At 49.3% G+C, this 13,716-nt stretch overlaps 1 protein-coding gene across 10 annotated transcripts in view; it reads right to left on the bottom strand.

Annotated features, from left to right (window-relative positions):
- LOC149340094 (uncharacterized) overlaps positions 1 to 13,716 on the bottom strand; it is a 95,955-nt gene that overhangs the window by 54,834 nt on the left and 27,405 nt on the right. For 8 of the 10 annotated variants that reach the window (XM_089548853.1, XM_089548849.1, XM_089548843.1 and 5 more), the window contains exon 2: positions 6,915 to 8,039. In XM_089548853.1, the coding sequence (XP_089404979.1) occupies positions 6,915 to 7,842 (928 nt within the window). In that variant the 5' untranslated portion in view covers positions 7,843 to 8,039. Of the gene's footprint in view, positions 1 to 6,914; positions 8,040 to 9,325; positions 9,395 to 10,799; positions 11,406 to 13,716 lie in introns of those variants that run through there. The other 2 variants (XM_089548845.1, XM_089548846.1) reach the window with 2 other exon arrangements.

Raw genomic sequence — 13,716 nt, 5'->3', positions numbered from 1 at the left:
ATATCAAGCAGCGGGGGATTCGGCTGCCCTGACTTTTAGCTGCGCATTCCACTCTCCGGTCTATAGGCTAGCACTCCTACAGGCACCGCGGCCAAGCTGCACCAGACGGTTGCGCAAAACCGCGTGACCGAGGGCAGGAAGGAGGGTAATAGGGTGCTTTAATGAAGATGGAAAAGAAAACAAAAAAAACGCACCTCTGCAGCTGATTGAACACCGCTGCTCGCACAGTTGCAGTACTGCGGTGTTAAGGTACAAGCCGATGTGATTTTCGGAAACGCAAGGAGTAGAAACGTAACATAGAAAAATGTTCTACTTTTTTTACGCTTTGCTTACGACGGGTCTGGAGGAGAAAAGTACGGGACGGTATGACGCCTTAATATTGTGCATCTGTGCGGTTAACTTTATTTTTTATTTAGAAAGCGCTTTTTTTTCCCTTGATGATCTGTCACAGCTATCACTGAACTCAAGTTCCGACCGTTGGAAGCATTAAATATTAGGAATAAAATGATTAAGTTTAGAACTAAACGAATAAGTGTTTCTTAAGTTATGAATTATTTACTTTTTCAAATAAATCTCGAAAGAAGAGTGCACATCGCGACAAAAAATCAAACTAAGCTGGTGCTCTTGCGTAGGGGTCTTGCGTCCCCGTCTCAGCTAGCGGCACGCTTTTTCGTTTTCCGTTCATTGATGATGAATGTTGACTTTTGGTATAGATTTATTTCCCCTAATTTCTTCGAATGATTGCTAAATTATTCGACTGTTTATTAATTGAACTGGGCGACCAATCAATCAATTCTTTGGCTGATTATTTGATGGGTGGAACGATTGAGTGTTGGATTGATTGATTATTGATTGATTGATTGATAAACTCAAGCACAGTGAAACGATACAACAGGGCTGAGCATATAAGTTATGAGCACAGTTCTGTAAACTAACTATCGTTTAGGAAAAGAACGGTCCCTCAGCTCAAGCCGCAGCATTATTACACAGGGCGGTAAGCACCCCGCAGTATTATAATGCGCATCATTTGTTGAAAAACAGTTGTACAGATTTTACGAAAATAAAACTAACAAGCCTTGTTATTTGTTGCCCCTGAGGAGAGAAAAAAGTTTAGGGATCAGAGGCTTCAAATACAGCTCCAGGCAGTGAAGCGACCCGGTCCACTCCTTAGCAGAACTCGTGAACTGCGTCACGAAAGCGCCGTAAAACGAGGTCGGAACTGATCAAGCGCGAAGCGGTGGCCACGGTTTCATTCATGCAGCCCTCTCGTAGTACTACGGCGGGGCGAGAGGCCCTTTCCGCGCCCGCCGGTGTTTTCCTCGAGGCGGCGGCGCCGCTGATTCAACCGGCGGGAACGACAGTGTCGTTACTGCGCCGTCGTACGGAGAAGCAGCGCTTTCCTTGTTGCGGCGGCGCCAAGTTTTTTCGTGATTCATGCGGCGTTGCCCTTGCCCGCGAGACGCCGGCGCGCCGGGCAAAAAACAGGCTACTCGAGTGTCATCTTACGCTGCCATCGCGCCTCGAGAGTCCTCATAGCGAAGATAACGTAAGCATCTCACCAGAAATTGAAGACATTATGCTCTACACGCGCCCGTCTCTTACCCTACGCACACGCATCAGAGAGAAAAGCAGAGGTCAAAACAGGAAAACGATCGCGTCACTACCGCCCTCAAGCGTCGAAAGTGCGCACAGGTACGGGCGTGCGTGTAATCTTGTGTTTCAATAAGGCGTATCTGGTATTGCGAAGCCGTTTCCTAACTGGTTCGAGTAGCGCCGTGTAATAACGCACGGTTCGTCTGCGCCCGCTTCTTTCTTGCTTTATTTTACTATTTGTGCTTGCTTCTTCTTCCCTACCTTGTTTTTTTTTTTGCTTTTTCTTGTTCTCTCCCTGGTCGAACCCGAGAGTCCAGTCCAGCAGCGGCTTCGGCGACGGCGGCGGCGTTTACGAAATTAGATTCGCTTCCCAGAAGCCCCATCCGCTCGCCCGCCGCCCACAGATCGCGTCGCCACGGCGCCCCACGCGCGCGCGCTGCCGCTTTCCTGGAGAAACGCGGAGATCCGCCGGTGCTGCTGCCGCTTTGGGGGCGCGAGGAAGAAGGGAGTGCGTGCGTTAGTTGGCCGCGTGGTGTAGTGGCGGAATCGCGCGGCCCGCTTGCCTGCTACACGCGCGGGCGGCAGGTGTATGAATCGGCGGGCGCGACGGCGCCTCTCGCGCTGGTCTCGTGGTGGCCGCGGCGCCTTTATGAGCGTCCCTTGATGGGCGCCGACGCCGCCGATGTTGGTGCGCCGGTGTCTTCTCCCGACTCGTCGGCACCTCGTTACGGGAAAGCGCTTGCTTTGCCAGCTCGCTATACCTGAAACCAGGCGAGAAGGCGGTAGAGGCCACGAGTCGACTGCGTAGACGTCGTGGGGGCGCTACCATAAAGGCTCGTTCACACTTGCGAGTCGCAGAGGTCGCGCGACTGTTTTGGTCGAAAAGCGACAGTCGCAAACGGTCGCCCTGGTCGAAAAGCGACAGTCGCGGGCCAGTCGCTCGGTGCTCGATTTTTCAGCCTCGCGACTGCGAGTCGCAAACCTCTGAACCAATCAGCGAGCGAGCCAAGCTTCCGGCAACGACACCGCTCGCGGGCGCGCCGGGCGACGACCTGCGCTGCTCCCAGCGGTCTGCCGTAGTCGTCGCTAAGCCTAGCCGGTTTCATATCGATGTCGCAACTGAGGGCGCTTCGGATCCTGGCCAGCGCTAGTAATTAAGATGCTGCTTTCGTCACCACTTTATCGTGGACCTTGTATCATAATAATATCAAGACATGCTCGACTTCCGCGACGCCTTCAGCAGCGGAGCTAGCAGCCAACAGTCGAGCCGCATGGAGCAGCAGCAGCAAAGCGGCTCTGGGAAGAAATTTGCTTTTGTCGCTGTTATCCCTTCTACCAGCAACTCGGTACTGGCCAGCGATCTTCAAAAATGATTCATTTTTTACATTCCTGTACCCAAGGGCTTGGTATGAACGCGAACAAGCAATATTTGCGCATTTTTGTGACGCCGCGGCGGCCGGCGTACTGCAGGCTGGTAGGCCGGCCCTAGAGAGAAGCGCGCCTCTGTCATCGTGACGCTTGTACGACCTCGGTGCACATCAAAACCGTCACGACAACCTAATCTTCGCTCGGGTAGTTGTATTACATTGCGAATAGCAGTTTATACTATCGAGCGCGAGTACAGGAGGCGCGGCCACAGCAGACGAAACTCTCGAAAGCGCGCGAACAACGTCATTCCCGAGAGTTTTCGCTTCAAACGAGAATCTAACGAGAAGGCGACCCGCTGGTCGCGCTTGCAAGTGTGAACAACGGTGTTGTCGAGCTGCTGCTTGGTCGCAAGCGACTGCGAGTCGCACGCCCTTTGCGACTCGCAAGTGTGAATGAGCCTTAAGGCTCGGTGGTCGCATGGCGCCTGTCCGTCGGCCGGCTAATAGCTCCGGCTATGCGCTAACCTAAGACATGGCGGTGAGATCTCAGAGGCATCGAACGCGACTAATGCTGTAGATGGGGAGGGCTATCCAGACAACCCCATAGGTCTTGATGCCGAGAAAAAGAAAATAAACGAAAAAAAAGTACACTCTAGAAATCTGAGGCACGAGAGAATGCAAGAAAAGGGCTGGGTGAGTAAGAACGTCTATAATGGCCCTGACGTATCGTTTGAAGCGGGCGCCAGCCGCTCGCTCGCGCTTTTCTGCTTCGTCTAAGTGCTATTTATGTGCTCGGCGTCCGAGCCTGTTAATGAAAGAACGGAAGCACGCAGCTTCGCTCGTTTTGCAAGCGGCGTGTGTAATCAGGCACGGTAGTTTACAGGTGCAGACCCGGCTTGCACGCGGCAGCGGTTAACCGGTAGTTACGGCAGGTTAACGGCCTCCCCGCTTTCTCCTTGTTCCTTTTTCCCGTTTTCAGGCTGTCTTTTGCCCGGCGAGGTAAGTGGACGGCGGCAGCACGACAGAGAGGTAGGAAAAGTAAAGTAAGAAAGAGGAGTTGGAGGGGGGGGGGGGGGGGGGGGCTTTTTACAACTGGGTTCAGAACTTCAGGTCGTTGCCTTTCTCGAAATCTCTGCGTGCTATCGTCCCAAAACACACACAAATTCAAAAAAAAAAAAACAGCGAATGAAACCTCCAACTGGCTGGGCGCACTTGGGCGTTTCACAGTTGAAAACACTCGCTGCTGCGCAAGGGAAGAGGTTCACAACTTTGTGATACTTGAAGCAGAGTCGAGCTTTTTTTATTGGACCCACTAGTTAAGTGTTCTTCATGCTCAAAATATATATCATTTGCCTCTGAGTGACGTTCAAGCCTTCGACTCTTCCTCGGCTCTTCCTTTCATCTTCCTTTCACACAGCAAGCCTACTTCTTATTACGGAGACATTAGCGAACTGTCTTTTTCAGCTCGTGTGACTCGGCCTATTCCTTCTTGTTTTCACTCAGTTTACTCATCCATGTGTACCTAAAGCGTCTCAGGCTAGGACAGGGGCTCCGTTACGCTACCGTAAGAGCCGTCATACATTACTGGGAAGTATTTTATTCGGTTGCAACATGAGGAGTCGTGAAAGTAACTGTATCGTGATGCGCTTGTGGAAGCATAAATAACAATTCTAGGAAGTATGTAAAGACATTGAACAGCGAAGAAAGTCCCCCACAAGAGGGAAGAGAATTCTTTCTTTCTTTCTTTCTTTCTTTCTTTCTTTCTTTCTTTCTTTCTTTCTTTCTTTCTTTCTTTCTTTCTTTCTTTCTTTCTTTCTTTCTTTCTTTCTTTTTCTTTCTTTCGCGGAAAGAACAATAAACAGCCTTCAAAAGGAAGTGCAGAGTTCCGAAACGAGAGCGACGCTGAATGACTAGGCCCGTAGCTACTGGGTGCGTTTTCAGGTAGTTAAGCCTAATATTAAGAGTACGTCACCGGCATCTTTAGTTTAAGTGTTTAAGTTCCTCAGAAACCACGATTTCACTAAACCAAGCATTTGACACTGAGCTCTATGCATACCACAGTTATCTGTAGCGTTTTGGCGCATATTTTATACATAATATTCAGCGCGTCTTGAAGCGGGGCATTGAAGAATGGCAGCCGGTTTGGGTGGTCAGGGTGAAGACATGTCACGGACAGAAAGTTACGGCTGCTCAGAAGACGGGTCGGGCAAGGAAAACCGACAGCTCTTAAGCGCTTTCGAAGTCTAAATGGCGATATCGGAGACGAAGATTGAATCGGTCACTACGACGAGACTAGAACGGCACACATTGCACTGTGTCGAGTTTAGTGCGTTGTTCGATCTTCGTCGCATATTGTTCTACTAGTTCAATAGCATACTATTTAACATGCCTTTTCATACACCATTTTCTGGTCTCCCGCTGCCACTGGCATGCCTGACCGCCACAGATGTTTTCTGGAGTGAAGATATATGAATATTATGCCAGCTGATGCATACATCACGAAAACAAAAACAGCGTACTCTATCCTAATAGAGGCTTTGCATTTCTGACTGCCTTACAATAGTTACTAGCGACAGCGAACAAGGGCATAGGAATCAGTATTGACAACGGACGAGAGAACAGGGAAATTACTACACAAAACGAATGTCGACAGTGTACTTTGCGAGTCCCCAATCACTCCCCAACGCAACCGACATTACCTTCCTCCCCCCCCCCCCCCCCCCCCCCCTTTCCTATCCCTGCGTCCTACACGAAGCTGAGCGCATTTATTAGGTCTGGGCATATGAAGAGAAATAAAAGTTGAAGATTATGCATTCGCTGTCGTCACTAGCCTTCGCACCACAAGGATGCAGAGTTAACTTTCGTACAATTTTTTTTTTAGAAAAGCAGAAATACAAAGATGAATGCGGAGCTTGCCATTTTCACCACGTGGCCTCGTTTACGCCTGTGGGCTCGTAAGCAAAAAACACGCCGTGAGCATCTGTCATATGTCGCTTCTTTTCGGTAAGCTGGGGTCCATTATATCGTTGGGGGCCCTGAACGAGCCGTCCTCAAACACGATATTTGAGCTTTCCTGGCGACTCATCCCATAACTGCAACCATTACGAGCCCTCACCCCCCGAACCTCTACATGATCTGGTCCTTCATTTTGTTTTCTTCATTTTATTTCTCTGCAATAAATAAGATCCGCGGCATAGTGAAGCCGCCTAAAGTTCCTAGATAAAGCAAATGAAATGAAACAGTTCACGGTATACGCCGAGCATTCGAGCGCCCCACCTGCGTTATATAGGGTATCTGAGCTGTGATTTCCTACCTAGACGTGACCAGTGAAGGTGCTGCAAAAGTGATATTATTGAGCATTGTCGACCGGCCACAATTCTCCCTCTCTGGGCCGGATAGAGGCCCGTCGCAAAACACGGATAGTCATCCGCGTCATCCGAACAAGGATAATCAATAGGAATAAAAAGCATTAAACGTCTAATTTTGTTCAAGGCTACCGGGACTTGATATTGCAATTTACCTTTCGGTAAAGAATTCATTGGTTACAAAGAAGTAATCAAACAAGTAAGAGCGTTTTCCAAGTATTGTTTCCTTGCTTCAGATTCGACTGCACACTCGAAGTTGACTCACGCGCTCATTAACGACGTGCGGCACGTCGATTCAGCGACGGAGACAATAATGCAGTGGCCATAGTGCCTTGTGTGCCCATCGGACAACTCACAGCCACGCGCCTCACTGAGTCACGATGACTCGGCCCCCGACCGTGCGAGGCACGTCCAATTTCACGTTTGCTTTCCGCTTGGCCTCCATCCTGTGCGATGCTCGGCGATCGTGGTATCAACTGCGGCAGTGGCGGCTGCAGCGGCGGTTGGACCACAAGTTGCGTGACCGCGATTTCCATCACGCCTCGCTGTCACGCGAACAAGCATTTCAAGAAGCGGAAGTGGAACTCACCTGCTGGCAGTCGCACCTGCTCTTCCTCCGCCTCTGATTCGGCGTCTTCCTCCCATCCGGGAGTCACGGGTTCGAAGACGTTCGTCGGCGCAGAGACGGAAGCAGAGTCGGCGGTAGCACCGACAGGAGCAGCGTTCGGAGTCCCCGACGGCGTTTGGTTGACGTCGACGGCAGCGGCGGCGACCAGCGCCGCCGTCCCCGTCCCCGCCGCCGGCGCTTGGCTGGCGGCGGCGTCGTCTTCGAAAACGCCGGTCAGGCTCCCCGAGTTCCGGCGGCGCCGCTCGGCTGATTCACGTCCGGCAGCTGAATCAGCCGCCGCGGCCTGCACCGGTGACGGCGAAGGCCAACCCTTTTCCGGCGCCGAGCCGGCGACGACGATGCTGTCTTCCAGGCACCACTCATCCTGCTCCGGCAGCGGATTGACCCGGCTCTCCGCTCGCCTCTCTTCCGTCGCCTCGGCCCAGCACGACGCGACGGGCTCTTCGTCGTACATGCTCGGCGACGAGGCATTCTCGAAGCCCCGACCCGGTCCCGGCGCGAAGTCCAGCTCTTCGACCAGCCGCTGAGCCGGCAGATCGCGCGATATCCGGCGCTGAGGCCAGTCCGCCGACGAGTCGGCGACGCCGGGCGACGCCACGCCTGTGAACGTCGTTGTCGTTGTGCTGCTATCGCATTGTTGATGTTCCCTTTGGGGCTGTTCGGGTGACGACGCGGATTTGGCCGCCAGCGCGGTCGGCGAGCTCCGCATGAGATCCTGCTTGAGGAAGTGCAGCGTTTTCCAGAAGGAGTTGATGATCTCGCTCGTGGATAGCGACTGCTTCGGGTCCGATGGCGTCATCTGAGGCAACCGGAAGTTGGGCACCTCGTAGTGGGCGCTGTGTTCGTACGGAGGTGTGGGTATGGTGCCGACGACGGTAACGTCCTCCATGCCGAGCGTCTCTTGCGGCGTTGTTTTGCGTGACGGGTTTGTTTGTGTGCGGTTCGCGATGTGTGGGCTACTCGCTGGGTTGTGGGGCACCCTTACGTGAGACCATGGGTAAGTAGAGTTACATTCTTGGTTCCTTTGGGATCCGACTTTTCACTGTCTCTGCCACCTCGATGTCTTCATAAAACTGTTTTCTCCACCTGAAATGAAAAAACAAAAAGCGATTTGTTTTTGTTAGGAGCTAACAGAGAAACTTGAAATGGGATACTGTTCCTGACTTTTAAAGACTTGTGTGTTGTCGTAAAAGTCTTATCCATTCAGCTTTTTGTTCGCAGCAGAAATATAGTGAGAGAAACTGCCGTATATGTTCAGTAGTTCTGAGTGCTTTAATATTTATGTTGAACCTTTGATTCCAACTCCAACGATGGAAGAAACCATTTTTAAAAGTGTTGTTTTCGCATCACATGTTTTCGGTATTATATTGTTAGCAAGTTGATATTTCCATTGATACCCGCACAGCAATAGTTGTACAGCTTGCTAGGGTTTCCAGAAATCGGATGGGGGACGGTTGCTCCGCAATTTACACAAAGAGAAACTCGCTAACGAAAGGTAGAAGTGTTGTCTTGCATTTTGCGAAAAGTTGTTGTCTTGTTTGCTTCTGCGTAGGAGATGGTTTAATATTATGTGCTCCTTGCTAGAAGCTCGAAGATTTTTCGACGCCGGACTCTAGTCTTTCATAGCCACAACTTCAGGAGCATCTCATGAGCCATAACCTATCTGAACAAATACATTTTGTTACATTGTTGTTTTTCTGGGCGGCACAGTGTATACTTCTGAAATGCATGCTTTGTTGGGCGTGTTTAAACAAAGCTGGTAGAAAAGTTCCCGTCGATTTCATTGCTTCCGTGTGTGTTTCCTTACTAAGCTAATTTCTTTTCGGTGCATGCTTGCTAACGGGCGCTTTATTTCGCGCTTTTTCAGCTTTTTTTAATATTTGTTTCATGCAGTGAATGTTTTTCGATGTCTTTTGCCGCGTAATTCACTCCAGTTTACCTACAAAGCTGATCATTTTTATTCCTCTCCACTGGTAACTCCGGCACGCATGCAAATTGGTCACTATAGCGTAGCTTGCAAAAAGCAAGCTAAAGTTAGAAGCTTCGTTATAACGAATTTCCTACTTGTATGATGCTCTCTGGCCTAAGAGATGTACGCATTTGCGCCACGAGTAATATGTTAGCAGGCAGCGCAAGAAGTGCTGGCTGAATATGTAGTCAAAACGAGAGTTATGTTGCTGTGTTAAGAAAATAGTCGTTGCACTAAATATGCGTTATTGCAAGCAATTATTCTCTTTTCGCGCTTGGAGGAGAAAGATGACAATCATCAATAGTGTCCAAGCTTATTTTTTGCTAACGATGGCAAGACCAGAGATGTCAGAAGTGTACACTGTTTTACTAACGTCGTAGACCACATTAATTCCCGTTCGTACTTGCATGCGATTCGAAACGTCCATCCTGTACAGTGTCGTTTCTGTGAGATCAGGTTCTAGTTTTCGGCCCTGAAATGAATTTGAAAGTCATGGTATAGCTAAAAGCTCTCGTACAGTATGTTTACAAGCCTCTCGAATACAGGGCATTACGTGCAAGCATGACGACTTGTTGCCTATGCATGAGAACATATGATGAAAACAATGGAAGTTTCCTTGATAAAACAGCAGATGTGTTAATCTTAGCGTTAGATCTGTCCAATTGGAATGCAGAGCTGATTAATAATTCAGTACTTCTTTTTAAACGGTGAACACGATAGTAACCCCTCTCAAGTGCTTTTGATTATTGTCTTGAGTTATCAAGCAGCTGTTCCGTAATCACGTGCATCCATAGGCGTGCAAATAGTTGAGGCAAGGAGGACAGTCCCCTCTGTCGATGTGAGGCCTTCACATCAGCCTGCGACATCACGGCTGAATCAATGCACCAAGTGGCGGTTCAGTTTTGAGGGAATAGATTTTGCGGGCTTAGCATACAAAACTTTTGGGCTTTATCACTTCGTTTGTACCATCGAACGCAACTATTAATACGCTGAAAAAAATTAAAGCTACGAACTAAGAGGAATGCAGTGTGCACGAAATAATGAAACTGTGTTACTGTCTAGTCAGGTGAAGGTATAATAGCGTGCTCTTAGACGACTGGCTGGAGGTCTAAGGCCAACTTATATCGCTGTCAGCCTTTCATTTTTTTTTTTTTATCTGGACGTGACATTTGATGCTATCCCTAAGACAAAATAAGAGTCATATTCGTTGCTATTAGGGGCAAGAGGAATTATCAAGCCAGAAAGAGCTTCCAAGTGCTTCTTAGCATGACACTGGTGCATTTGTGTGAAACCACTTGGAGTTAAGGCGATGCACAACCCTCGACCCTAGCATGCTAATGTGCACGTGCTGTGCGAAAAGCACAGCTCATGTTGTGTATCTAACGTAACATATGTGCACCGGACCCTGAAACAGGAAAAGAGCTAGGGATTGGCAAGTGGTGTTCTCGAAGGGATACGGTTTAACAATATTGTACGGAAATGTGTGACAGGATTTTAGGTACATTTAGCAGCCACTGAATGTAGCGGATCATTTGATTAATGTTGCCTTATGAATGGGGCATTTAAAACTCTCAACAAATACAAGCAACACATGAAGAATTAATATTTTCAATAACGTCAAGTGATCATCTTTGAGGGCCGAATACACGTGCTTTCATAAAAGATGCACACGATGGTATGGTATAACAGCTGGAAGGGCATAAAAAACAACATGGATAAACCTCTGAGAAGTAGTTAAACGAGGCGAAGCTCCAAAAGAAGTCGAAAACATGGTCGTTCCGTAGGCGGATAACGTTGTTGCGTTACTTAACGTTCAAGCTAATAACCACAGAGTCAAGAGATTGCGTTGACATGGATGAACGGAAGGAATGCGTTACCGGGTGCTCCACGCTGACGGCACACACCAGTGTTGAGAACGGGACACGAGTATCCACAGCGAGGCTTCTTCCCAGCAGCAGCAGCAGCAGCGGAGAGCAAGCACTGTCCGAACTACACACGTGGTCCGTGCCGCACAAGCAAAAGAAAGCCTACTGATTCGAACCGGAGGCACTCTTTTTTTCGCCGTTGCCGGCTGCTAATTTCGCGCGAGAGAGTGTCGACCACGAGGGCTCGGAGGAGGTACGAAAGCGAGGCTGAGGGGGACTGAAAAGAGGAAAAGTCGCGAGATCTATTTCAGACACAAACAGGGAAAAAAAATACTCAGGAGCTTCTCGGCGCAATACTAGGAGGAGGAGAGGTCGCGAGAGAAAAGCACCGAGAAACCCCTCTCCGCCCACCCTGCGTTTCACTGAGCGGGGGCGCGCATGACCAGACAAACTCGCCGAGGGTGAAGGCCACTAGCGCGAACAAAAACAGTTGCACCGAAAGAAGACGAGGGTCCCCCCGTGACAGCTACGCAGATACAAAATGAAAGCCTTCGACTCGCAGGAGGAGTTATTCGCGAATTCAAATTGCGCCTTCCTCCAATAAGCGCGGACCAATAAAGCGAGGCTCTCTGCTGCGGCGTCGAGCGAAGGAGCGCTGAGGAGAAAGCGTTTTTGGAGAAGAGAAAATACGAGGAGGAGGAGGATGTTCGCAGCACAGATCCACTTTGTACCCACACTCGGCCCAAGCCGAGGAAGGCAGGCGACCGTCTGAAAGCGTTCCAAGTGGGAGGTGGTAGTGAAAGGGAAGAGAGGGTCGTCCTCGCCTTATTATTGGCCCGCGCGCCGAGCGACACGGGACGGGTGGGCTGCACGGCGAGGCAGGTGAGGCGTCGGGGAAAGTACCCCCGCCGGTGACGGCCCAGTAATGCGCCGCCCCCTCGCACAAAAAAAAGACACGGCCCCTTCCCTTGGAGGAAGGGCTTGGGGGTTATCAGCTTTCACGACTAGGACCCTTACGCAAGAAGTCTAGAGAGGCAGTCGTCGGTGAAAAGCGTTGCGTTTTGACAACTGTGTATAGGTATAATACGAGCCTTCCTTTCTTTCTTTTCTCGCACTCGCCCCGATTGAGTGGGACGGGCAGCACCAGCACGTGTGGCACCGTTGGCAAGCGCGGAGGTTTGACCAAACAGGACGGTCATTAATGTTCGCGCCGCGTCGAAGGACGGGTTCGTGGAAAAGTCACCGCCGAGAGAAAAAGGACACCCGTGCAGCGGCCTACCCCTAGTTACTCCCTTGCTAGTATCGTTCTTTGTTTCTCTCGAGAGCAAACAAAGAAAAGAAATCGGGGTAAAGAATAAACGATGCCGAACGGCGGAACCTTTGATTGCCTCGTCTCGATGCGACTCGTCCAGAGATCAAAGCAAACTGCCGCTCCACCCTCGGGGCTGTACTGGTCCAATCGAGAAAGGAGGTGACGTGCCGCTAAGTGGGCTCACTTACGATTCACACGCGATAAGGAGCGCAAACTGGAAATCAACAAACTCGGGCGACTGATCTCACAAAATACGAAGCGGATGCATTCCTTTAGTGGGGCTATTCAAATATACTTATCATGGGTGGTATTTCGAAGCAGCATTCCGAGTTCGAGGACCAACGACCGACGCCGAACGGGGCGCAGGACGCGGCAGCTTCTGTAGATGTTCGTTAATTTTCCTATATATTTTCAGGACAAGTTCTTGGTTTATTATTTAAATTTAAAAAAGCAGGTGTAAACTAAACTATGGGCTTGCTAAGACTCTCTTCGGCACAAAACACGATATCTAACCTGCAATACTTTGGAAACATTTCTTCTGAGTACCGCTTGCCTTTCCACAACAAATCTGCGCCAAGAGCGGCATTCTGTCCTGATGCTTTTCACGTTGTTTTAATTTCTTTTTCAAGAGTACATATTTTTCATGCCACCTTCCCTTTTTTAGGCTACATCCATGGAAAAAAAAAATCATTATCTGGTTTTTTTCACTATCACTTCTCATTTTTGTGTGCGGAGAACAACAGACACTGACCCAGAGGTGAGACGAATATATAAGGGGGCCTGCATACTTGCATTGAGCGCGTAGTCAGAAGCGCGTGCAGTTATAAAGTGTTTGACAGGAGAACAATATTACACATAAATCGAAAGCATCAATCATAAGGAAAGTGCCTGTATTAATACTCCAGGTTGGAAAACATCAAAGCCGCGCTTCCTAAAGATATTTTACACAGGTTCTCGAGTATGATAAATGCCGCCCTAATTCTTTCAGCGAATTGAAATTACTAGGCCCGACATTAAATGAAATGATGGAGCCGCGCAGTTTAGCGAAATATCTTAGATGCTCTTTTGCCCTTTTTGTCCTAACTTTTTAAAAGCGACATTGTTATTTAGTTCCTGCCGCAACCGTTTGGTTGTTATGTTTTCCTACGCAGTACTCTGTCTTTCAGCGGGACACCTACAACAAATTGTGTTACTGCGATCATTTGCTGATGATCGCTGCGTGCTATAGGTTAGGTTTTGTACCCACTGCGATGGACCTTTGTCAACGGCGTTCTGTTGCTACAGCGCGCGTCCATGATTATTGGCACCGAAGCGGGAAAGCGCGTCTGTATTGTGAGAGTGAGAGAGTGAGAAAAAAAAAAAACGTCATTTCGTGGCCCAGGTCAGGGTAGCTGTTTCAAGTTGATGGGTTGAGGCTGTCTGAGGTTTTATTTACGCGTATTAGTGAAATACGATCAGAATTAAAACGGCGCGTCCTGCCACGGAGGTATGGAGCGCAAAGCTGTATTTTTATGCGATGCGCAGCTGATTTACTGAAGTGCGATCTTTTACAACAGATTTCTGGTATCTGATTGAGGTGGAAACGCGAGATTTCCTTTGAAATCACTAACATTTATT

The sequence above is a fragment of the Amblyomma mixtum genome, chromosome 6 (genome assembly GCF_055824585.1).
Source record: "Amblyomma mixtum isolate Tamu chromosome 6, ASM5582458v1, whole genome shotgun sequence".
NCBI classification, from domain to species: domain Eukaryota; kingdom Metazoa; phylum Arthropoda; class Arachnida; order Ixodida; family Ixodidae; genus Amblyomma; species Amblyomma mixtum.
The sequence above is the reverse complement of the archived record's forward strand: the minus strand, read 5'-3'. Positions and strand labels throughout refer to the sequence as shown.